We start from the raw sequence: 25,430 nt of genomic DNA on the forward strand, positions 1-25,430 counted from the left end.
GAGAGTTTTGTTTCCGCCACCACAAAATGCCAGATAACCAGTTATCCCCCTGCTAGTGCTATAGACCAGAATTAGATGGCATGGCAAAGGCCAACTGTTCTAAGAGAGCCTTCACTGGGCACAGGTGTGCACATTGTAATATGTCAGTGAAAAACTTGTTCTCAACTCCTTAAATCCATCAGATGCCACCCAAATGGCCTTTACGATGTACCCATCCATTCTAGTTCAAGACGATAGGAGGGCAGAGATGACAGAAAAACCTCTCAAGAAATTGACACACATCTTCCTCCAACATTTATCCTCTGTCTGCTTCAACTCTCTCTTCTTACCAAACATATATCTGGGTACTTACTAGGTATCAGGCACATCCCTGGGGACACAGAGATGAACAAGAAAAACCCAGTGTTGGCCTTGTGGATCTTATATTTCGTGCAGAAGACATATCACAAAAAACTATATATTTTAATATATATATTTTATTTTTGATTTTATTTTAATATGATTTAAAGGTGATTACCTCATAATCTCTCCTGAGAGTACAGATACATCACTCAGTTATATCTATAGGTTAAATCCTGGATATATTTTAAACTACCACCTGGCACAGCTCACACCTCAAGACTGGCCAGGCCCTGGAGGAGCTGCAATGGTGACTCAGGGTGAATCTGGTTCAGATGTGACTTCAGACTCCTCCCCATAGACCCTATGATACCTTTCCTGCCCCAAGTACAGACCTCCTTCCAAGTATACCAGAGTCAACTCCAAAATTCCCAACACCCTCCTCTCTAATTGCCTCTGACCGTAATATTCCACTGAACCTAGTCTCTACTCTCCCCTATGTTTTGGAATACTGTGCAAAGAAGAAGGGCTGGATTTCCACCAGCACCAACACCAGTTCCAACAACTGTCATGGTATGGCTGGGCCAGGTGAATGGTCCTGTTGGAACTATTCACCCTCTTTCTGTTGGGAGAATGGAACTATTCTTCTCTTGGAATCAGCCCTGAACACAGGGAAGCCCCGGATCTAGGCTCCAGGGCTGGCCAGAGGGAAGAAAAAGAAGAAGTATCTGCTCTGGCCCATTTAACTAGATGAAACCTCTCAGAGCTTATAAATCGAGAACATATGCTCTGGTGTGGGATGCAAAGGCCAGTGTGCATGGGCACTGTTACAGCAGTGTGATGTAAGAGCCTGCTTTGCCTAGGCTGAATATTGATTCTCTATTCTTAAGGTACCTCACCTCTGACTCTAACCCACTAGATACTACACAGTTCATGCTCATCACCTCTGAGACTCAGAATTCAGGCTTCAGAGTTCAGAATTCAGACAGAATCCATCCCGGCCCACCATTGACTGTGCCTTTTCTTTCCAGCCCCATAAATGCTTAGGGAGGAGGTAAATTCTTTATTGAAGTGCAACTTTCAGGGTATACTTGTGAATCGCCCATATGGGAAACATTCAAAAGACATCTTAGACCTAGAGGGCCCAGGGTGTGCTTTTGTGTTTTCACAAGTGTGTGCACACCTGTGAAGGGCATCTGTGTCTATTGGTGTATGACTGCCAGCATATGTGTGTTTAGGAGGTGCATGACTGAATGTGTATATATTATGTAGGTGTAAGATACATCAGTGCTTGTGAGAAAGCATGTGTGCTGTGTGCTCTGAGAATGGAAATTCCAGAGCATTTTAGATGGAATGCACAGTCTTGGGGCCAACAGGTCTATGAGCAACTGTGTGTGTGTGTGTATTGGTAAGTGGGGGCTGAATGTACACTATACTCCTATGTCTCTAACTGGGCATCTACAGACCAATTTGCTCCTGTGTCTGTGATCCCACAGACAGGATGACAGAGTTGCAGCAATTAGGCTTTACTACAACTGGATTCACTAGGAGGTGGGAATCCTGGGGATAGGTATGGGGTCACTCTGGACCTGGGGGTCCCTCCTGCGTGGCCCTGCCCTCTTCATCTTTGGAAGTTCCCTCCCCAGGCTCACCCTCATCATCAGCCTCAGCCAGGTCCTCAGGCATCGGCCACTCTCGAGTCTGCCACTCCAGCCGCTCAACACGGTAAGCAATCTTAAGTGCGCTGGACTCCAGCTCAGCCAGGAGGCGAGCAAACTTCGTCTGTAGATCATCCAGCTGCTGGTCTAGGCCTCGTAGCCGGGACTCTGTGGCCTCCTGCAGGGCGATCTCAGCTGCCTCAGCATTCACGTCCAACTTGTTCATTTTCAGCAGGATCTCACGTCCCTTCCCTTCCATGACGGTCTGTGCCTGTGGATACTCGCTCAGCACCTCCCGCAGGTCCTCCTTGCTCAGGCAGAATAGGTCTGAATAACCTATGCTCTTGATGTTGGCTGTGCGGCGGTTCCCAGACATATTCCCTGTGGCCCATGGGCAGATGGAGGATAGTTAGCAGGAGGGTGAGAAGGTGGCATTTCACTCCTGAACCAGGGCCTTCACCTCCATATTTGTGCTTCTGAGCCTCTCCTTCTGCCTCATTAATTCTTTCATTTAGTAAAATACTGGGGACCAGGCTCTGTGCTGGGTGGGTATCAGTGACCTGCCTCAAATAATTCAGTCTAGAGGAGATACACTTATATTGGAATAGTTGCATAACAGTATGGCTGGTGCAGTGCAGACAAATTCATCAGGTGTTGTGGAAAGGCAGGCAAAGAACCCCTACCAAACTATAAGGCAAGGAATTTAGGGAAGTCTGGAGGAAGGGATGTCCTAAGATATAATTTGAATATTTGTCCCTGCCCAAATCTCATGTGAAATGTAATCCCCAATGTTGGAGGTGGGACCTGGTGGGAGGTGATTGGATTATGGGGGCAGATCCTTCATGGCTTGATGCTATCCTTGAGATAGTGAGTCACGAGATCTGGTTGTTTTGGTTGTTTGAAAGTGTGGCACCTCCACCAACCCTTGCTCCTGCTCTCACCATGTGACATGCCTGCTCTCCCTTTGCCTTCTGCCACAATTATAAGCTTCTTGAAGCCTCCCTAGAAACTGAGCAAATGTCAGCACCATGCTTCCTGTAAATCCTGCAGAACTGTGAGTCAATTAAACCTCTTTTCTTTATAAATTATCCAGTTTCAGATATTTCTTTACAGAAATGCAAGAACAGTCTAATACACCTGAACTGAATAGGAAGTAACTAGGGGGAGGAGGACAAGTCGGGGTAGGGCAATCTAGCCAGAAGGAGGAGCAGGAACAGAGGGAAGTGGGTAGAAAAGAGTCAGTTGGATGCATAAAATAGTAAGCAGCTCAGAGTGGGAGAAGTGCAGAGTGTGGGGACGGTAGAGAGAGGGGAGATCTAGGTCACGCTGGGTCTCATAAGCCATGACATGAAGTTCAGGCCTTATGCTGAGGGCAGTAGGAAACTATTGAAATATTTTAAGCAGGGAGCTGTGTGATATCCTCTGCAGTTTAGAAAGATGTTGGTGGAGAATGGGTGGGGAGATAGGTGAGGCTGATTATTGCAAAGTCTTAGAGCTAGAAGGACCTTGGACAAGGGAAAGGGAGCTACTATTTGTTGAACACTTGCTGTATGCCAAGCATTGCACTGGATGTCTCACTCACATAGCTCGTTTATTCTCACAGGTAACTCTGGGTTTTTATTATTATCCTCATTGGATAGGTGATTAAACTGAGGCCTAAATAGGGAAATGACTTGTCCAAAGTCAAACAGACAGCATCTTACCACATACAGGATGTGGAGCCTGAGGGGATCATTGGAGGACAGATGTGAGGCTTTCAGAATCCCTGAGTAGAATTCTCATGCTGAGAGAGCCAGAGCACATCCAGCCTCTCAGTCTGTGACAGTGTGCTCACCCCATTTGTAGGATTTCCTGCTTGCACGACCTCATGCCTAATACCTATGATTAGGCATAACAATTCCTACTGCACAGGGCTGATGAGAGGAAAAAGTAAGCCAGTAGGTAGTACCTGGCTTGGCCAAAGGTGATGGTCAGTAAATGGGAACTTCTTCTCTTCTACCTTTCTCTTTCCACTTGTCTGTAAAAAGGTTGTTCTTTCCACTCATCCCACATGTGTATACCTGTGAAACCTTGGGCAAATCACCCAACTTCACTGAGTTTGATTTCCTTATCTTTAAAATTGGGATAAGAATAGTACTTATCTTATAGAACTGTTGCAGGAATTTAACGAGTTTATATCATGTGAAGCACTTAGAACAGGGCATGCAGTAAGCAGGTAATAAATATTAGCTGTTATTATTATTATTATCTTTATCACTGTCCACTAGTCTATTGGTGCTTCAGGTGAATATCCACAGAGCAAGTCTACTCTCTCTTCCACGAACCCACCCTGTTCACTGGTCTTGGCTCAGCTTCTCAGGGAATGGATCCTCTATGTGTTGGTTTTCTCCTGAGCCATCTAGTGACTCAGAGAAGGGCCAGGTTTCCTCAATCAGAAGTTTAGGCCTGAAGTACTATCTGGTCCCAGCACTGGGCTCTGTTGTTCCCCCCTCCCCCCACCCTGTCCTCGTCCCTGGAACAAATACTGGGATACCCACCTTTGATGTTGATGATGCTGATCTCCCCAAAGTAGAGTCCTGCACCGAGCACAGCATACTGTGTGATACCATCATCTGCCACCACGGCCAGTTGACCCTCTCGGATGATGTACATCTCTCGGCCAATGTCCCCTTTGCGGCATACATATTCGCCTGGTGAGTAGGTCTGGGGCTGCAGCTTCAGCACCAGCTCCTCCAGCAGGCTGGCTTCACAGTTCTGAAAGATCTGCACCTGGCTCAGAATAGTTAGGTGCACAGACACAGCCACTTCTGCCCGCAGCCGCTCAGGCAAGTGCTGTAAGATGGCTACCTCATTGGTTATCTTCTTGTTGATCTGCAGGTGCTGATACCTGAGAGTAAGGACAGTGCCATTTCCTTACCAGCCCTTTGTATGTCTGCCTCCACCCCTTCCATCAGGGCTCAGCTCAGCTCCAGCGAAGAATCTCACCATACTGAGATCTAACAGGGGTCGTGGGAGTACCTGACAGTTGCATCATCTGTTTTCCAGGGCATAGACACCTCTACCACTTTGCATAACCCTTCACCTCCTCCTGTCAGGCTCTACCCTACTCACCAATCAGTGATGTCTTGTTCCACCCCTACCCTTAGCTACCTCAGCCACCAAGGTCCCCCTCCTCTCTGGAGACCCTCTGCTCTCCTTCCCCAACTTTGTGACACTTCCTTTTGTTCAGTCCACAGTATGGATCACCATACGTAGTCAATGATCTTGTTGCTGACCATTCTCAGGGGGATTGCCTTTCTTCACCCACTCCTTCCAGAGCCTTCTGAGCCCTACCAGGCAGTGGCAGTTCCCATTCCATGCTCTCCATATTATCCTTTTTTGGGTATGAGCTCCTCTCCCTTTCAGTCTCTTACCCACCCCCTCTCCCAAGTCCTGATTCCCTCAGTTGAAAGAAGTTTCCTCTTTCCAAGCCCCACCCAGCAAACCCACAGCTGAATGCTACATTTTGATTACCTTGCCTGGCTCACTAGGCACTAAGTACCCAGTCACCTCCCTCAGGTTCCATCACGTACACTGGTCCCTGTCCTGGTCGGGAACCCCGCCTTCTCACCAGTCAATAACTCGCCGTTCCAGCTTGTGGTTGACGTGCTGCAGCTTCATGTACTTCTTCACCAGCGCATGATCTGGGTAGAAAGCTGCATCTGCAGTGTTCATGTTGTAGATGACAGAACTCATGCTACCCATGATGGTGGCGAAACCCATGACGGCCAGCAGGAAGTCGCCCACCATGAAGAAGTACTCCTCCTCCCGGGCTGGCGGCGGTGTATCGCCCACTGTAGTCAGGATTAGCGTGGAGAAGTAAAAGCTGTAGAGGTACTGGCGCCGCAGGCGCTCAAAGCCAGGCTGCGCGGGGCCCGGGTACACCCATGTGTCACGCCCGAAGCCCAGATACCGGGATAGGGCAAAGTATAGGCAGCTGTTCCAATGGATGACGACGAAAATGTAAAGCATCAGTTTGGCAATGCGAAAGGCATTTGGGTAAGCTGTGCGGGTCTCTGTGCGGTCGAAGGCCTCGAAGAGGCGGGGTGCGCGGAGAAAGCGGTTCAGCCTCAGGGTGGGTGTGTGCGGGCCCAGCCGCACGTAGACCACGTCTGTGGGCATCAGGGAAGCCAGGTCCAACAAGAAACTCCAGGTGCGAACGTAGCGACTCGAGATCCTACCCTTGTCCACCACCAGGATGCCCTGTTCCAAGAATCCTGGGGAGAGGTGGCGGGTAGGAAGGGGACCTGCTGTAGTCAAGCTTGGACTGGGCATGAGCTGCCCAGGGCAGGGCAGGGAGACTGTCTGAAGGACAGGGTGGAGCCGGGTATAACTCTGCTCTGGGGTTTCTGGGGTGAGCATTGGGATATTCTCAGGCCTGGAGGCACGCGAAGGTGCTAGCATGGCGGGGGGTGCCTTTCTTGTTACTTCTTAAGTGGCTATCTTTAGGAAGGGAAGGTGGAACAAACGGTCATTCCTAGAAGCTCACTGACCTGTGTGGAAGCGCACCACAATGTCTAGTAGGTACAGCAGGTCACTCGTGTAGTCCAGCACCAACCAGGCCACCAGATAACCGTGCTGCAAGTCCGGGAAGCAGGCTCTGCAGGGCAGGGTTAATCATGATCGGATTAAGGGCACCCTCTGTGTGTGAGGCGTCTCCCTAAGGCCCTCAACCCTCTGTCTCAGACCCTCCCATGGAAGTTGCTCCTCCTCCCTGCCCCACCAAGGGTCTGCCCTTCTCCTTGGCCTCTCTTTAGTCCTCTTTTTGGCTTCCAGCCCCTCCCTTAGCACCCCTGCCACACCTGCACACGAGGATGATGAGGTTATACATGACTGGGAAGACCATTGTGTTCAGCCACCAGTAGTAGTAATCCCCAGATGGGTCCAGGACAGGCAGCGACTTCCTGTAAGAAGGAAAGTCTTGCTTCATTTATTCACCAGGTATTCAAAGTTGTAGTTGTGACTGGGGTACCAAGAGGAATGAGGAGAGATCCCACACAAGGGACCAGGACTTCTCACCTGTTCTTGGATGGGGCTGAGGGACTGGACTCTGTTGTCTTCACTTTGGTGTCCTGGCTCATAGTTCTGTGGTCTGGTGCTGGGGTGTGAGATATTCACACCCTCTCTGCCTGTAGGGGACTTGGGAGTTGGGGGCTAGTGTCTGACTGCCTGAAGGAGGCTGCCCTTGGGCTCCTGCTGTGACTTCTTTGTCTTTGAGGCTCTTAGCAACACTGCCAGAGCTAGCGCTACTGAAGGGGTGGAGACGGTCTAGCTCTAGCACTCTGCCTGCCCAGCTAAACACCTCTAATAAGATCCCTGGAGAAGGTGGGGGTGCATGCCTCAGAGGGAAGCCTGGGTCTTGTCTCTGTTTTCCTCCTCCCCTCTTTCCACAGCAACTGAGCTACATAGGTGTCCTCTGGGTCAGAAGACCTGAGTTTTAGTGTAGGATCAAACACTCTGTTTTATCTTTGTACATTCTCTGTTTGGGCCTCACTATTTATTTATTTAACAATTATAACTGAATGGCTCATCTACGTCAGGTGCTAAACTATTCTCCAGGGACAAAGAGATGTCTCTCACATGAGAAGTGAGCTCTATTTTTGTAACCTACATCCCACCCATATCTACCTCCACCTACATCTTCCCCCATCACACCACTATCATAGATAGTGCGATGGGGCCATCCTATGGTTCTTTTGTGTTCATTTCCTTCTTGTTACTTCTAGTACCTCATCCTACCAACTACTCCATATGTTTTATGGTCCCTAATCTTTCAACTTTTCTCTTTTTGTGAACCTGCTTAAATATCTCCTACATCAGAACAAACACTATAAGTTCTCCCTCAACCTGATGTTCCTTTCACTGCTATCATCTTTCTCAGTCAACAAGTCAAAATCATAACACCCATAGGCAGGTGTTCTGTGTGCCAGGCCAATATTGTGCTAAGTACTAGGAATTGGAGATGAATAAGACACACTCTCACCTCTCCAGAAGCTCACAGTCTGCTAGGTGAAATAGTCAAGCCAGCAGGTAATTACACATTAGGTAATTAAACAGCAGCAGTCATTGCCAGGCTACTGATGAGTACTCTGTTAGGTGGATACACAGAAGGTTATTATAGTATCCATGAAGTGTCCCTACAGAGCCTGGGTTCTACAGGATGAATAGGAGTTGGGTACAGAGATGGGAGGGTGAAGAGCACTAGAGGCAGAGTGCACAAAGTGGGCAAAGGCATAGAGATATCAAAAAGCATGGGTGACTGGGCAAACATCAATTGGCTTTTTTAAGATGGCCTAGCGGGTAGCGGTGAGAGATGAGGTTGAATGATAGACAGAGGCCAGCTCAGGAAGAGTTCTGTCAGCCATGTTATAAAGCTTGGATTTTACCTAATGGCAACAGAGAACCTGTGAAGAGTTTTGCACAGTTCAGTGATAAAATCAGGTTTGTGTTTTTGGAGTGTTTCTTAGAAGAAAAACCTGTGGTCCCTAATTAATTTTTGTAAAACTCTCTTTTCCCATGGCTTCTTAATTTCTTTTTGAAAAGTATTACGCTTGTTAAAATAAAAAGACAATATTCAAAATAATGCAACAAAATGAATAAAATCCTTTGTGATGCCATAATGTCTTAGTTTTCTGTTTATTTTTAGTGTCTTTCATAAGCTCCTCTGTCTATTCCTTCTATGACGGTGTTTTTTTTTTCTTGGATTCTGTTCTAGGCTTTCCACTTTTGCCATCCTCCTAACGCTGTCTGGTTGATGTCAGTCACCCACAGACTTGCTTTCCCATACAGTGGCTCCCGAGAACTCTCCCTGAGCTGCGGTTTTCTATATGACTAACTGCTCACTGGATGTTCCTACTTGGATATCCCGCAGTCACCTTCAACCCATTGAGTCTATAACTGAGCTCATTATCTTCCTCCACTTTTTCTTCTAGAATTCCTATCTATGCCCTTTCAGCAAAAAACCTATGACAGCATTTATTATTATTACTGTATAACATTGTGGCAGTTAAAAAAAAATGTTCACAAATTCTTCGACACCAATCCCTTGTGATAGTTTCAACCAATAGAGTATAGCAGGAGTGATGTTGTATGACTTCTAAGGCCAGATCATAAAAGGCCATGCAGCTTCCCTCTGGTTCTCTTGGAATGCTTCTTGTCTGGTAGCTCCCTCTCAGGATGTTCCCTCTTGGAACCTACCCATCATATTGTGAGAAGTTCTGTTTGACAGTTTCCCCACTGACTTTCGCTTTTTCGTTATCCCAGCCCAGGAATTAGATGTGTGACTGAAGAAGCCTCCAGATGCTTCCAGTCACCAGCCTCAAATCACCCCTAGATGTTCAAGCTTTACAGATAAGGCCCCAGATATCATGGAATAGAGACAAGCCATTCCTGTTGCATCTTGTCCAAATTCCCAGAATTTGTGCACATAGTAAAATGGCTATTGTTTTTATGACACTAAGTTTGGGTTGGTTTGTCACAGAGCATAGTAACCAGAACAAACAAACACAGAGAAAGGTGTATAATCCTTAAGTGTACAGCTTAATACATTTTCACAAAGTGAACACACCCATATAACCAAGCACTCAGGTCAAGAAACAGAGTATCACCAGTGCCTCAGGAGCCCCACTCTGCCCCTTTCAGTCAATGTTTTTCCAAGAGTAATCACTACCTGAATTCTAATATCACAGTTTAGTTTTACCTGTTTTTGAATTTATGTAAACTAAGCATTAGTTTTTAATTCTTCCTCTTATTTTCCTTTTCTATCCACCCAATAATCAAACCATGGTGATCTACCTTCTAGAAGTCCACATGTCCACTTCTCTGCATTTCTGCTACTCTAGTTTGGGCCTTATCAGCTTGTTTGGCCTTCTGCAAAGTCCCCCTCACTATCAATCTATGTATAAAATTCTTTATAGCTATCATCCCAAAAATAAAATCTAAATTCCTTAACATGGTTTATAAAGTTCTCCAGTCCATGTCTTCAGCCTCATCTCACAATGTTTCCTCACATGTTGCCTAGGCTCCAGACACACTATACTGACTGCAGTTCTTATAGCACCTCCCACATGCTGTCCATTCTTCCTTTCTCTGGTATATGTTGATCCTTTGGTCTGAAACTTCGATTTCTTTTTAAATACTTTTTATTTGAACTAATTTTAGGCTTACAGAAAAGTTGTAAAAATAATACAGGGTTCTTATAAATTCCTTATCCATGTTCCCCTAACGTTATGATCTTATATAACTATAGCACAATGATAAAAACCAGGTATTTAACATTGGCAAAATACTTTTTTTTTTTTTTTTTTTTTTTTTTTTGGAGACGGAGTCTCACCCTGTTGCCCAGGCTGGAATGCAGTGGTGCCATATCGGCTCACTGCAACCTCCGCCTCCCAGGTTCAAGCGATTTCCCAGGTTCAAGCGATTCTCCTGCCCCAGCCTCCCAAGTAGCTGGAATTACAGGAGCACGTCACTACGCCCAGCTAACTTTTGTATTTTTAGTATAGACGGGGTTTCACTATGTTGGTCAGGCTGGTCTCGAACTCTTGACCTCGTGATCCGCCAGCCTCGGCCTCCCAAAGTGCTGGGATTACAGGCGTGAGCCAATGCGCCCAGCCGGTGAAATACTTTTAAAACTACATACTTTATCTGAAACTTCTATTTTTCTATTTTAGTTTATCTTACTCTTGCTTGTTTCCCAAGACTCGGCTTAGACACCATCTCCTCCTGGAAATCTTTAAGCTCCTTCACCATACCTTCCTCTCATCCTCTATACATACAAATCATGCTAAGTGCTGCTTCTAGATGGCCCCCGTAGTAATGCACTTATTACACTACGTTGCAATTCTCTGAGGTCCCGGAGAGCAGAGACCGGTTCTAACTGATCTGGAATCCAGCTGGGCATGCAGGTACTTATTCCGTGTTCCTTGACTAAGTGCTCAAGGGGTCACGGAGCAGCACAGCACAAAGGTGTTGGGCGAGCCAGGGGCAGTCACCGCTGGGGTACTAGAGACCAAGCTATGCACGACGAGGCAGCAAAATGAACTAGAATGCCCGCAGTCAGCCCTCTCCAGGACTCGCTTTTCCGCAGGCCGGGCCCACCTAATGATTCCTCCTGTCTTTTCGTGACAGCCACGCCCCTCATGCCCACTCTTCCACTCCACGCGTCGCCCGGAATCCGTGGCCCCACCCCTTTCTCGTCTTTCTTCCGGCTCCATCTCTCTCAAGCCCCGCTCTTCTGATCTTTCCCTGCCTGTAAAAGTCGCGTCTCTCCTTAGGTCCCGCCTTCTGCCCTCTGGTTCGACCTTTCCTTCCCGGGCTCCGCCTCCGCTCTGCGGGCCTCCACCTTCCCTGAGGCCTTCCCCTATGACACGCCGGAGTCCCTCTGAGGGGCGGGATTTACGTACGAAGGGGCGGAACCAAGAGGAGAGGCGGTGCTCCTCCCTCGGATAGCCGTCGGCGATCCCGCCCCTGCGTTCAGCCGTTGCCAGGAAACAAGCGTCCTTGCTCGGGTTTGGTCGGGCTCAGCCAATGAGCTGGCACGCCATTGCCCAGTCGTGCGTCGCCGGGCGGTTACGTGTGGTGCGCGGGGGCGCGGACTGCGTGTGGCGTGGGGCGGGGCGCCGTTGGTGCGCCTGAGAAGCGATGGCGGCGGTCTGAACTCACCTAACACTGCCGCAACAAGCGGGCCCGGCCAGGTTCCGCGTTCCGTGAGTGAACAGTACGCATGGGCCAGAGGGCCTGGAGAGGCAGGCGCTTGGGAGGATGAGAGACTGGGAAAAGACAGTACCGGGTTTGGTTACTGTACTGGTTGTGAGGTGTTGGCAGGTGGTGAGGGTCCGGGTGTGAGTGGCTAAGAGAAGGAAGATGAGAGCTTACAGGTGAGTGGACAAATGAGGGGCTGTGAGAGGCTGGCTGCTTTCGGAGGTGCCAAGTTGAAGGGACTCCTGAACGCGGTTTACTAAGGCTGGGGCCACTGAGGGCTGAGTTGAAGGATACTCTGGGACTAGTGTGAGGGGGTAAGGCCTGCGCGAGGAGAGGGAGAGTCAAAGGCGCAGCTGGGAGCCTGCGGGGTGGCGGCAAATTGGTGAGGGAGTTAAAGGCGGGGCATGGATGGAGGGAATTAGGGCTGTGAGACTTGGATAAAGGTGAGAGGTTGATTCTGAGGCCTCCCTCGATGGACTGTCACGTTCAGTAAGAGCAATAGTTTAGGCGAAGTAGGGCAGCTTGGATGGAAGTGTTGTGCACCTGACTCCTCTGCTCCCATGGACTTTCCATATTCTGGAGGACAAGAAAATGAAGGTGTGTTGGGCAGTAGTACTATGGTAATGAAAATAATATTTGAGGCTCAGTCTTCAACAGAGTAATCACTGAAACTTCAGTTCCTTCGACTCCCTCCTCTGGACTGCATAGTTGAAGATGGGCCCTCTCATGAAGGGTTTTGCGCTGTGACAGCTTGTGTTTTCTCTCTACCTCCTTCTGGACAACCTTATTCGACTGCTGCTCCTTACCTGTGCTTAACTGTGGGTCTTTGATTGGACTGACCATATTCAGTTGCTAATTCTACTTTTATGGAGGTCATATGGTTTGCCCTATACAGCACTGTATTTAGGGTTCCGAACAGGGTGGCCTTGCTGTCCTTTCTTACAGTCGAATGTTTTAAAAAGCTAGCATATATTATATTTAAAATGTATGTTTGATGAGTTTTGACATGTGTAAACATCTGTGAAACCCATCATCACTCTCAAGATACTGAACATTTCAACCACCTGAAAATTCATCTCTTCATCTCCACACCCTGTAATTGGGTTCATCTTACTAGCATTCTTTTAGGTCCTCTTCTCCCCACCAACCCAAATGCACATGAAATTCTGGAAAGTTGTGTTGGCATTCAGTGATAACGGCCGCTTTCATACTACTAAATTTTCCTCTCTACTGCTAGTCTGTCATGGGGTTGGGACATCCTGATTCTTTCCACACTCAGGAAGAGTTAAGTCTTTCCTTAACTCTACATTGGACAGGGCGAAACCATTCACCGAGAATTAGACAGCCTCAGTCCCCATTATTTTCCAGAGTCAGCTTCAGAGCCGACTCCTCTGTCCTGTGGTATATTCTCATTGCTTCTTTCTGGAGGACAAACAGGCCTCCATATTGGTAGAACACTTGGCAACTTGCCCAGACAGTCAGAACTTATAGTTCAGAGTTTAGAGTAGTGATTCCTAAACACTGGACCAAGGACCCTGTACATGATAAAATTATCATCTATCCAAGATGGAGGGAGAGAAACAAAGACAGCATGGTTAGTTATAAGATAAATTTATTATCAGAGATTATCATTCATATTCTTTTGGTGTTGAAGTGCTCTTTCATTGATGCAGTAATGGTAACAGTAGATGGTGGGTTAAAAAAAGATCTAATTTACGTAAATAAAAAGTGACAACCCAATTTTTAATTTAAAAAATTATTTCTATAGCTTTATGAACTTCAGAAATTTAAAGTGATGATGGTGTGGCTGTTGTATTAGGTTGAGGAAGCATACATTTTTACAATGGTTCTGTGTAACTTGACATCTGAACAACATTCATGCTTTACATAGGGATTTCAAATTTTATTATACTGATTTATATAGATACCTTGTAAAGTAGACAAAGACAGGAACTTTCATTTTATAGATGAGAAATTAAATTCAATAACCAGAGGTCATATAGGGATACAGTGGGAAAGCTGAACCCAGAATTTTGTCTCGGAGAGAGAGACTTTGGTAAAGAAAATTTATAATAGACACTGAAGGTGATGTGGGAGGATTTTTTAATGATTTGTAATTGTTCAATTTCCAAAAGACAGAAAAGGGACTGTGAGGGTGACATAGGGATGAAGGTTATGGACACTGGAACAGGTATATATAATACCTGGATCACATCTTGATAGTGGATCATATCATGATAGTGATAGGATGAATCAAATCAAATATCAGATGGCTCTTAGGGACTGTCTAAATTCTTGGTTATAATGGAGAAAGCACTGGATTTGGTAAGCTTGTTGTTTGCTATACCAAACTCTGTTGAAATAGTAGTGCATTAAGTATAATGGATTTTGATTTGTGTCATATAGTGAGTGGTAGGTCTGAGAGGACGAAACATACAGGAGGATGATAATGTAGAGATAGAAACATGTTTAGGGTACTGTGTTAATCATTTATTCCATGTCTGCTCTGTGCCAGACACTCTACTAAGTACTAGGAGAATGAATTCATTTATTCATTCAACAAATACTTCTTGAACACATAGTTTGTGCTTGTGATGCTCACATATTATGGGATAACAAGATGAATAAAACATGGTCATCTGAGCACTCAAGGGATTTTCAGTCTAGTTGGGAGAGTTAGACACATGAAAACATAATTTCAGTTTAGAGAGAGAATGTGAAATGTGAAAATATATCATAATAGGCCGGGCGTGGTGGCTCATGCCTGTAATTCTAGCACTTTGGGAGGCTGAGGCAGGCGGATCACTTGACCTCAGGAGTTTGAGAGCAACCTGGGCAACATTTTGAAACCCTGCCTCTACCAAAACAACAACAACAACAACAATAACAACAAAACCACCATGAAAAAAAACCCACCAAAAATTAGCCAGGTGTGGTTGCACATACTTGTGGTCCTGGCTACTTTGGAGGCTGAGGTGGGAGGATTGCTTGAGCCTGGGTGGCAGAGGTTGTAGTGAGATGAGGTCACGCCACTGCACTCCAGCCTGAGTGACAGAGTGAGGCCCCATCTCACCACAGGTATCTCGAAATTAACATGTCCAAAACAGAATTCATAGTCTTTGCCCCAAAAGGCCGCCTTTGCACTCATATCCCCATCTCAGTCCAGGCAAGGACTACATTGTCATCTTTCATACTTCCTGCTCTTTTACTCCCTGCATTCAATCATTTGCTAAAATCTTAATACATTTCCCTCTGTGTTATCTCTCTTCTCTATATCTCCATTGCTACATCTTCACTGTTAAAGCTTTAGTTTAGCTCCCCCTCACCTCATGTGATTTTTTTAAAACAATTTTTTGTCTTAAAACTTGCTCTTTTCTAGTCCATCCCTAGAATGATTTTTCTGAAAATATACATCTGATCACCGAACTCCTCTGCTTAAAAACTTTTGGCTCTTTGTGTCCTGTAGGACAACATCCAAATTTCTTAATATGGCATCATTTAGCTTCAGCTCACCTCTCCAGTCTCATCTGTCACTCCCTAGTCTGTGTTCTAGTTTGAAGAAATTGTTCAGAGTTCCCTAAAACCGTGCTGCTTTTATGAGCCTTGAAATCTTTGTAGTAGCTGCTTCCTCTACTAGGAATGCCTTTTCTTCTCTGCCCAGCTAACTTTCCTTATCCTTTAGGATCTAGTTCAGTTTCACCTCCTTTTTGACATCTTTGTCAAGGTAGAGATAACTGTGTGTGACATGAGGATTCATTGCTGTAAAGAGGAGTCACTGTAGAATAGAGGTTCACTTTTGTGAATTAGATGGGCTGTGCTGGAGTCAGATGAGGAGATCCCTGCAAGAAGCAGAAGCGATACTGTGGGGAGGGAAGGGAATGAGTTGGGACCATACCCTGACATCCCATTTGTCTGAGGGATGGAAAAGCAGGGAAGGTATGTGTAAACTGAGCTGTAGTAAATTCCTAGTAGGTGGTGTTTTTGGTTTGTTTGTTTGTTTTTTCCTTTGTATTACTATGAGATTTTAATCAGGTCATTCACCTTTCAGTATTTAGGGTAACAGCCCATTCATCCTTCTTGCCTAGGAAGAGCCATCGTAAGGAGAGAGAAACCACAGAATTTTACTGACCTGTTCTTGGAAGATCATTTTGGTCTCTCCCTGTCCAACGTAGGTGTTGCAGGTATATCCCTTCCCCCAGTTCCCTCCTCTCTGCCTCTCCCAGTGCAAAGGTTCATAAGTGAGGCTGAGCCACTTCCTGCCCTGTATCTGCCGTTCTGAGGTTCGTTGTCACCCTTGCTGTGTGTGGCTGTAAGACTGTATTTTGGGCTGTAAGGTGAGTGCTTGATTTTGGCCATTTTGGGTCTGAGAGATCAGCTCCTGCCCCTTTTTACTCTGTGGCTGAGCCTGAAGGTAAATCAGGAGAGTGGGGGGTTCTGCTGTTTTTTTTTTTTTTTTTTTTTTTTTCTGGACTTTGCTATGGGAGGAAAGGACACCATAAGAGGGTGGTGATTTTAACTTCTTCTTTATCTTGTTCTGAATGTTGCAGAGAGTCTAAGTGGGTGATAGGAATACCAAACTATGACTTTCTTTTAAGCTTTTGTTGTATGTGAACAGGGCCCAGTTTAAGTGTTGGCTTTTGGAATCTGAGATGCTGATTCCAACATCTTCTCTTGAGGTCTTTGAAATGGCGTTGTAGAACTGGGGTGGGCAGGCGGGTGAGGAAGGGTCCTGGAGGCTAATCTTACTTGGTTCCATGAGCAGTGCCCTTTGTTGGTCAAGTGGTGGACCAATAATGGGCACCTCAGGTATATTGCAAGCTAGGAGCAGTTAATGTTCGGAATTAAATTCCAGAAGCTGGAGGCAGTTTAGTTTTGGATATGTTAAGACTTTACTGAGACTGAATGCTTGGCCTTTCTTCAGCTGACTGAGGTATGTATGGTAGGCGATAAGGATGGACACATCAGAGCAGGTTATATCTCTTCTCTTAGAGATATGGGCATCTGGGTCAAATAGGATCAGGAGAAGGAAGGAGGAAAGGGACATGTAATTTACAGAGTATCTTCTTTATGGTTGGAATGCTACCTAAGTTATTATATGATTTAATTTTTAAAACTAGCAGTAATTATTTCATTAGGAATTTATAGATGAGGAAGCTGAGGCTCAGATATGTGAAATGGTTTATTTAAGGTCACACAGCTGGAAAATGGTGGACTGAGATTCAAACCACTGAGGGACTCCAGAGTTCAGACTTTATCTACTACTCTGTGTTATTCTTGTTTGATTGTCTTTGTTTTCATTCTTCAAATGAGATACGATTGAGAAGAGTGTTCCATAAGCAGTAATACTCTTTTTCAGTGAGGCTCTTTGCAGGTGACAGATAGCTCAAGCTGGGTTTGGGAAGAATTTAATAAAGGGACTATATTTACAAAGATATGGGTAGGGTTTAAGGAAACCAACAAGGGGATGGTGCAGTATCCCAGGGCTAATAACTGTAAGAAGGGCTAGCCATAGGGGAGAGTGCTTACCACTTTTCTCAACTGTTGACTTTTCCAGTCCATACCATAAATAGCTGGGTGGATAGATAAGTACTTGTTCCAGTGCATCCCTGCTGATGGCTACTAGTCTTTGTGGCTGTGTTGATGATTTATTAAGAAACCATGTATGAAAGACTGAGCAGTGCTTCTGTGGCTTTGCCACCTTCTCACCCATTTTCTTCTCTCCCACCCACAGTCTTCTAGGTGAGTGAGGGAGGGAAGGCGGGGTGGGGTTGGTGGTGGATTGAATGTTAGCTTCTCTCTTTCTTCATGTTCAGATTTGCGTGAAGTAGCACCCATCCTTTATTTATTACTCTATTCTTCCTTTCTCAGAGAAGGTGTCTTACCTATTTTTCTGAATATACCTGATTTTAATGTCATTTATCTCTATCTTATTTATTTATAAATTGTCCCTTTCTTCAGACTACTTCTCTCACTTAACAGATACCCTTATAACTCCCCATCCTACAGCAAAACCAAAATGCTTTTTCTTGACTCCCCTTACCACAACTTCTTTAAGCTATTGCCCCGGTTTTTTTTTTTTTTTTTTTTTTTGAGACGGAGTTTCACTCTTGTTGCCCAGGCTAGAGTGCAATGGCGTGATCTTGGCTCACCACAACCACTGCCTCCTGGGTTCAAGCAATTCTCCTGCCTCAGCCTCCCCAGTAGCTGGGATTACAGGTGTGCACCACCACACCCAGCTAATTTTGTATTTTTTAAATAGAGACGGAGTTTCACCATGTTGGTCAGTCTGGTCTCAAACTCCTGACCTCAAGTGATCTACCTGCCTTGGCCTCCCAAAGTGCTGGGATTACAGGCATGAGCCACTGTGCCCGGCCTGCCCTATTTTTATCCTTTCTCATTTCACTGAATTTCCTGAAAGTACATCTTACTTTTCGATTCCTATACTTTAACCAACTAATTTGACTAAGTTTGTAAAAAACTTGATTATGCCATTTTCAGTCTTCATTCTACTTGATCTTTCTATAGAACTATACACTATGGGCAACCTCCAGTTTCTTGAAACTTCCTTTCTTTGATGTCTAGATCATCATTTCTTGGATTTCTCCTTTTATTTCTGGCTACCTTCAAAGTCTTCTTTAAAGACTCCTCCTTTTTAACTTTCCTACATCCTGGTTTTCCCCAGGATTTTACCCTTACCTCCTTTATGATCTGCTGTTCTCCTTGCATAATTCCATCTACTTCCATAGTTTCATAGTTGCCTATAAGCTGCTAACTCTTGAATTTATATCTTTTGTCTTGATTTTATTCATTATCTCAAGTATGGTATTCCTGCTTGCTTTCTGGACATCATGAATATCCTGTAGATATCTCAAAACTTAACATACTCAAAACTGTACTCAACCTCTTTTCTAAAACACAGTTCCCCTTCTTACGTGTTTCTAGTCTGTTAATGGCTTTATCTTTTACTGAATCTCCTATACTTCCTATGAGAGTCTTCTCTCATTCCCCATTTATTTGCCAGGTCTTATTGCTTTTACTTTGCAGTTAATTTAAATCTGGAGGCAGATACTCTGTATTTGCATTTTAGTCCTGTCACTTACTAGCTGGGTATGTTGGGCAATTTATTTAACCTCCCTGGGGTTTGATTTCCTTATATGTAAAATGTGGATAATAATACTTAAATGAGTTTTTATGAGGTTTAAATTAGCTACTTCGTGTAGTGCTGGAATGGAGCCTGGCATGTAGTAAATATATGTTTGCTGTAATAATTATTAATTCAGCATTCACTTTTGCAGGCATATTTGAGTTCAGGCTCTATGTTTGCACTGGGATATCAAAGAAAAATGAATGATATTTTTATTTTGTCAAGGAACTTGCTATTGATTGGCAGAGGTGTTACTGGTATAAATAATTTCAGTATTGCATGGAACATATTAAGATAGAGTTGAATCTCAGATTTATCTTTCCTGATATTTCTCTTACTACCATAGTTGATGCCTTACTTTTTTATTTTCAAATGTACTATTGAAACAGCTTCTTATAAATTGTCCACTGCAATCCATCTCTCTTTGCTCCACCTTATACTGTTATCTGATATAGTTTTGAAGGCCAATCTGATCTTATCATTTTCATGTTTAAAAACCTCCTTTGTTTCTAGGGTGTCAATAAGTAAAACCTAAACTCCTTAGCATAATATTTAGTGATATTTATAACCTTCACCCATATTTACCCTTCAACTAATGTTGTGCTTCTCTTCTCTGAATAGTCTGTGATTAAGGCACACTAAATTTGCAACTGTTCTTTGAATTTGTCATGTTCTTTCACAGTACCATAGTTTTGTACATAATGTTTTTAATATGAAGAAAACCTTTTCTTCTGCTCTCTACTTAATTAGTATCTCATTATAAGTTCAATATTAACTGTGTGGGACCCTCTAATAGCACCCCAGGCGGAGTTAGTTGCTTTCCTTCATGCCCCCTGACACTTTTTATAAATACCTTTATTTACAATATTTGTTGGATTTACGTTTATGCTACCTCAACTGTTTTTATCCATCTTTGTTATTTCCAGTGCTTGCTTAGAACAGTGACCAGTATTTTATCCATATGGAGGTACATTGAGTTAATCAATGAGTAAGCCCTACCTGCTCTTTAGGACTGGCCCCTCCCTTTGTAAGACTCACCTATTCTATAGAAATTTTCCTTAAACATAGTTGCTACCTTCCTTTAGTTGTGAGCTGGAAATTGTGTGAGAGAGTATCTGGGTGAAGGGAGATGTTGTTAATATAACCTTAGGGCAAAATGTGGGGCTGGTGCCAGGTCTCTGGATTCCTTCAGCCTTTGTTGAGTATAAAGAGGAAGGACAACTGAACCACCCCTTTCCTCTCCAGGTTTTAGGCTTGTGAGAGACAGTACTGATGAGGGTGTGGTGGCTGTAAAGGAGAAGGAACCATAGTTCCTTGCAATAGCTACTTGGTGCTTTTTTCCTTTTTCTTGTGAGGATATCTTAACATTTTCTTGGGAGTGAGTTTTGGATGTGTCTGGCAGCAGTGGAGATGGGAATGTGTCTGTCTTCCTTAGTGGAAGGGAAACAGCTCTGCTGTATTGGTTGGCTCTGAATTCTTCCTCTTAAAGAGTATTCAGTCAGTTAAGGGTCTATTTGCTCATCTCCCATGGGTCACTGGGTAGGTTTCTAGGGAAGCACCTGTGATAGACAGAAAGATATTTCTTCTTCAGTAGTCCCAGAGGGCTAGAGTCAGATCAAGGCTGGATTTCTTGATTGGTTGTTCATTCATTCATTCATTCATTCATTCATTCACTCACTCATTTACTTCAGCATTTATACATTCAACAAATATTTATTGAGTCCCTAGGCCCTGGGGATACAACAGACACAATAAGATAAACTCTGCCCTCCAAGAAGCTACCTAATGTGTGGAAGATAGACAAATAAATAAATCATTTCCGAGAGTGAAACTGCTAAGAAGAAAGGATTAGGAAGCTAGAGAGTGAAGGTGAGAAGATGTGCTATTTAGATAGAATGGTTAAGCAGGGCCTCTCTGGGGAGATAACATTTGAAAACAAACAAACAAACAAACAAAAAAATGAGCAATGACAGCAATGTGAAGAGCAGGAGAAGGACATTCTAGTCTAGGCAGAGGGAACAAAAAGTATTCAAGAAGGCTTGTGTCACTAAAGTGTGAGTGAGAAGGAGAATGGTAGGAAGTTATACAGATTACATTATTTAGGCTCCTGTAGGCCAAGATAAGGAATTTGAACTATTATAGTGTGTTAGGAAATTATTGGAGAGTATTCAACAGAGGACAGGTCATATAATTTAGGTTTTAAAAATATCACTATGGTTGTTGTGATAACTCTCAGGAGGATAATAAAGGAATCATGGAGGCCAGATTGGAAGCTACTGCAATAGTGAGACCTATTTTGAAGGTAGAGATGATAGGGTTTGCTGATGAACTGGATATTGGAAGTAAAGAAAAGAAAAAAGAAGGATAATGTGCACGTTTTCAGCTTGAGCATTTAGGTGAATTTTGGTATCATTTTCTTTTGAGATGGAGAAAGTTGAAGGAGTAACAGGTTTGGTGGTAGAAATCTGAGTTCTGTTTTAGACATGTCAGTTGCTGACTGTGTGTGTGCGCGTGTGCGTCCGTGTGTGTGTATGTATGTATAGGTGTGTGGAGTTTTCAGTGGGGTGGTGGGTCTGAGTTCTGGAAAGTGAGCTTCTGTTTATCCCTTCCATTATCTCTTCTCTGAATTAGATTTAGAAATCTGGACTGGCCAGTGACCTCATGGCTTGCCATTCCAGCCTGGTATAACCTCTGGCTCCATGGGCAGCTACTGGCTCCTACAGACCGGATGAAGCAGACTGGAGACGCAAGTGGAGAAAACCTCCAGCTGGCAAATCCTCAAAGTACAGGCCTCTGGCTGCCAGTCTTGCCCAGCCTGCCTCATGGAGAGGATGAATTGGCTGAGCAGACTGGCCTCCCGGGGCCCTGGGCACCGTATACCTCAAGGGGCCAATCTTCAAACCCCAGTCATGGCTGACCCTGAGACCTGCCTCATGGTCTTCAAGAATCACTGGTCCCAGGTAGGAGACTGTATGGCACAGGGCTTCGTCTGCTGACCACCTGAGTTCTCTCAACCTTCTGTATTCTCCTCATCCCATTTAGTCACCTTATCAACTTAGATTCCTTCCATCTTCTGTCCTTTTTCTCTAGGTGGTGCGAATCCTGGAGCGGCAAGGCCCTCGGGCAGCTCCTGGGGGTGCAGATGATCTCAGTGCTGTGCGCAACCACACTTACCAGATGTTGACACTGCTGGCAGAGGATCGTGCAGTTCCTTCGACCCCCACAGGCCCTGGCCCCCTGCTGGAGTTTGCTCTGCACGAGGATCTGCTGACCCGTGTGTTGACATGGCAGCTGCAATGGGATGAGCTTGGGGATGGGGTCGAGGAACGGCGGGCTGAGCAACTGAAACTATTCGAGATGCTAGTGAGCGAAGCTCGCCAGCCACTGTTGCGGCATGGTCCAGTTCGTGAGGCTCTGCTCACTCTGCTGGATGCCTGTGGCCGCCCTGTGCCCAGTAGTCCAGCACTGGATGAAGGCTTGGTGCTACTTCTCAGCCAGCTGTGTGTTTGTGTGGCCCAGGAGCCTTCATTGCTCGAGTTCTTCCTGCAGCCACCTCCTGAGCCTGGAGCTGCTCCCCGTCTTCTTCTCTTTTCTCGCCTTGTCCCTTTTGTGCATCGAGAGGGCACCTTGGGCCAGCAGGCCCGTGATGCCCTACTTCTTCTCATGGCTTTGTCAGCTGGGAGCCCCACTGTGGGCCGCTACATCGCGGATCACTCTTACTTCTGCCCGGTTAGCACCCCCTGGCATGGAGGGTAGGGTATGGCATGTAGATACTGGACAGCACCTTCCTACCCAGGAGAGGGGGAGAGGCTATGTACCAGGGCCCGTTCCTCTAGGAAATAGTTCCTGGATTTGAAAGCAGCCCCCTGGAGTTGTAGCGGGGATGAGTCATGGGCTTAGATGGATAGGGCAGATACTAAGGCTCTTCGTAGGCTCGTGAATTCTAGGTGAGTTTCCAGCACATTGGGTAGCCAAATGCTTGCTTTGGTAATAACTTATACCCCTATTCCCATCAAAAGTCTGGATTAATAGCTCCCCTATTCCACTTTCTATATTTTATAAATATATTTTATATATGAGCCTTTGGTAACTTCTCATAGGTGCTGGCCACAGGGCTCAGTGCCCTGTACTCATCACTGCCTCGAAAGATTGAGGTTCCAGGGGATGATTGGCACTGTCTGCGACGGGAAGACTGGCTGGGAGTGCCAGCCCTTGCACTCTTCATGAGTTCCCTAGAGTTCTGCAATGCAGTAATTCAGGTAGGACTGGAGTTTCCTGGAAGTCTGGCCCTTGATCATCTTTGGGAGATGAGGTAGGAAGGGATATATTCCCTGGAGTTCTGTCATTTTTCCATCTTGGAAGTAGGGTGCCTCTCTGTAGTGCACTGTTCTACTCCCTTCCAGGCAGTGGTTGCTTCATAACCCTCCCGGTTCTCTCTTACACTCCTACAGGTGGCTCACCCCCTGGTGCAGAAGCAGTTGGTTGATTATATCCATAATGGGTTCCTGGTGCCTGTCATGGGTCCTGCCTTGCACAAGGTGAGAGTCCTGGGTGGCAAGGCAGATAAGGGGCTAAGCTGCAGTGGTAACTTCAGTGCCAGGACTAATGTAGGAGGTGGTGGGTAGAGTACTCCTCCCTTTTCCCCTGTCTGCTCCTGATTTGTCTTAGAATCCAGGGAGCATGGCCCTGTATGTGCAGGGAAGCTGTACATTTCCAGACTTTCCCTTCTTTTTGTCCAGACCTCTGTGGAGGAGATGATCGCCAGTACCGCCTATCTGGAACTTTTCCTACGGAGTATCTCAGAGCCTGCTTTGCTCCGTACCTTCCTGCGATTCCTGTTGTTGCACCGGCATGACACCCACACCATCCTCGACACCCTCGTTGCCCGTATTGGCAGCAACTCCCGGGTATGGCCCTTACCCCTGTCCTGGCTTACCTGGATGAGCCATCTTCTCTCTCTGACCTTTGTTCTGGGAGGGTATTCCTGCCCTTCTTTTACCTTTATCTCCAGCAGTCACCTCAAAATTAAGTGGCATTAACTTTCCAGCATTAAACTTTTAACCATTTCGGGTACATATTTTAATCTATTCCCCTGCTTTTATAATAGATGAATCTAGAACACAGTCACCTTTTCTGGATGACTTTGGCTGTTCATCATGACTATAGGTTTTGCTACTGTACTGTGTTTGTAATGTAGTATTGGCCTGAGTTCTCTTAAACTGTTTGTCACTCTGTGGCCTGCTATGGGTGACTTGAGAGCACTTTAGGTTGTGTGTCTGCTTTGATAGATGATCCAGGTGCTACTGATATGCTTACCTTCTTTCTTCTTTGGATTTGCTGCTTTTGAACTATTACTTGGAGCACTCATCTACCCATCTATCTACTTTCGCTCCTTCTTTCTAAACATTTTTATTGAACATTCACTGTGTGCCATACTGTTTGCTGGTACTGGAGATACAATGATAAATAAGGTAGACATTGTTGCTGCTGACTTCCTGAAGCTTACTTTGTAGAGAAGACAGACAAGCAAACACATTAATAAGTTGTGGTCAGGGTTATGAAAAACCTGCTTAGAAATAATAGGGTGGTCAAGGAAGACCTCTCTGAAGAGATGACATTGAACTGAGACATAAAGATTATAAAGGAGTTAACTTACTGATCAAATAGAAGAACAGAAAAACAAAGGGAACAGCATGCAAAGGACATCAAATGGGGGAAGGGCTTAACATGTTTGAGGAAATGAAAGACTAGAGGTGTAGTGAGCAAGGGGAAGAAAGGAATGAGATAAAAATAGAGGAGAAAAATTCAGATCATGCATGACCTGGAAGATCATGGCAAGAACTTTGGATATTAACAAATAGAAATATATATAACATGGGAGTGGATAGATTCCAAGTTATAAAGACTTAAGCCTTTCTAGGAGAATAAAGCATTAATTTTGCCATGGACTTCATGGCATTTATTTTGCCTCTGGGACCATTTTTGCTTCCTTTTTTTATTATAAGTTAAAGTTCCCTGAATCCATGTGTTTAAAATAGAAGTTCTTTCATCACTAAGGGCTCTGGAAAACTTCGAGATAATGAGGTACTTGGTAGTAGAGTTCCAGGTCAGTTTCCTGGATAGCTGTGTTTTGTATAGGTGCAGTTTCTGAAGCTAAGTTAGGGTGTATAAGAAATATTCCAGACTGATTGATTAAACCAGTGTTTACAAACCAAGTGTATACTTTAGAAACATCTATGAATCTTTGAAGATGGCAACTAATAACTACAACAGCTTCTGAGCTGTACCTCAGATTTCTTGAATCTTTGGGAGTAGGCTCAGGGCATGTATATTTTTAAAATTTTCCAAAAAGTAATCATGATAGATGCCTTGGGTTAAGATTTATTGGAACCAATAGGGAATAGGTATTAAAGCTTTAATTTTACAAAGATACCAGAAGTATTTTTTTTCCCTCATTATGCTGAAATTAGGCCATGATTGGCCTCAGATTTTCCTGTTCATGTTTAGAGACAGTTGATTTTCTTTTTGAGGTTTTATCTGTTGTTTCT

At 44.9% G+C, this 25,430-nt stretch overlaps 2 protein-coding genes across 6 annotated transcripts in view; one reads left to right on the plus strand and one right to left on the minus strand.

The window, feature by feature from the left end:
• Positions 1 to 492: 492 nt before the first annotated feature.
• Positions 493 to 11,505, minus strand: LOC105488678 (cyclic nucleotide gated channel subunit alpha 4). 3 transcript variants are annotated; one of them, XM_011752971.2, is made up of 7 exons: positions 11,441 to 11,494; positions 7,056 to 7,175; positions 6,839 to 6,940; positions 6,530 to 6,636; positions 5,608 to 6,253; positions 4,535 to 4,884; positions 493 to 2,378 (listed from the first exon to the last, which is right to left on the minus strand). In XM_011752971.2, exons 2-7 carry the CDS (start codon positions 7,115 to 7,117, stop codon positions 1,918 to 1,920), a joined length of 1,728 nt encoding a protein of 575 aa, XP_011751273.2. In that variant the 5' UTR covers positions 7,118 to 7,175; positions 11,441 to 11,494; the 3' UTR covers positions 493 to 1,917. The 3 variants fall into 3 exon arrangements, with proteins under 3 accessions (XP_011751273.2, XP_070931294.1, XP_070931293.1); XM_071075193.1 differs by lacking the exon at positions 7,056 to 7,175 and having other exon boundaries at positions 11,441 to 11,505; XM_071075192.1 differs by lacking the exon at positions 11,441 to 11,494 and having other exon boundaries at positions 7,056 to 10,963.
• Positions 11,506 to 11,610: 105 nt separating this feature from the next.
• Positions 11,611 to 25,430, plus strand: part of FHIP1B (FHF complex subunit HOOK interacting protein 1B) — a 32,677-nt gene continuing 18,857 nt past the window's right edge. For all 3 annotated transcript variants that reach the window (XM_024795005.2, XM_011752953.2, XM_011752966.2), the window contains exons 1-6: positions 11,611 to 11,754; positions 21,514 to 21,842; positions 21,973 to 22,611; positions 22,983 to 23,141; positions 23,334 to 23,420; positions 23,622 to 23,789. In XM_024795005.2, the coding sequence (XP_024650773.2) occupies positions 21,705 to 21,842; positions 21,973 to 22,611; positions 22,983 to 23,141; positions 23,334 to 23,420; positions 23,622 to 23,789 (1,191 nt within the window). In that variant the 5' untranslated portion in view covers positions 11,611 to 11,754; positions 21,514 to 21,704. The remainder of the gene's footprint in view (positions 11,755 to 21,513; positions 21,843 to 21,972; positions 22,612 to 22,982; positions 23,142 to 23,333; positions 23,421 to 23,621; positions 23,790 to 25,430) is intronic.

Source organism: Macaca nemestrina, chromosome 12, assembly GCF_043159975.1.
Source record: "Macaca nemestrina isolate mMacNem1 chromosome 12, mMacNem.hap1, whole genome shotgun sequence".
In the NCBI taxonomy this organism is placed as follows: Eukaryota; Metazoa; Chordata; class Mammalia; order Primates; family Cercopithecidae; genus Macaca; species Macaca nemestrina.

What these genes read in the sequence shown, in the direction of transcription:
- LOC105488678 (XM_011752971.2), bottom strand. Translation starts at nt 7,117, where the DNA reads ATGAGCCAGGACACCAAAGTGAAGACAACAGAGTCCAGTCCCTCAGCC. An exon ending in TGTGGTGCGCTTCCACACAG is followed by an intron (nt 6,254 to 6,529) that starts GTCAGTGAGCTT and finishes ACCTCTCCCCAG; the next exon opens with GATTCTTGGAACAGGGCATC. An exon ending in GAACGGCGAGTTATTGACTG is followed by an intron (nt 4,885 to 5,607) that starts GTGAGAAGGCGG and finishes CCTTACTCTCAG; the next exon opens with GTATCAGCACCTGCAGATCA.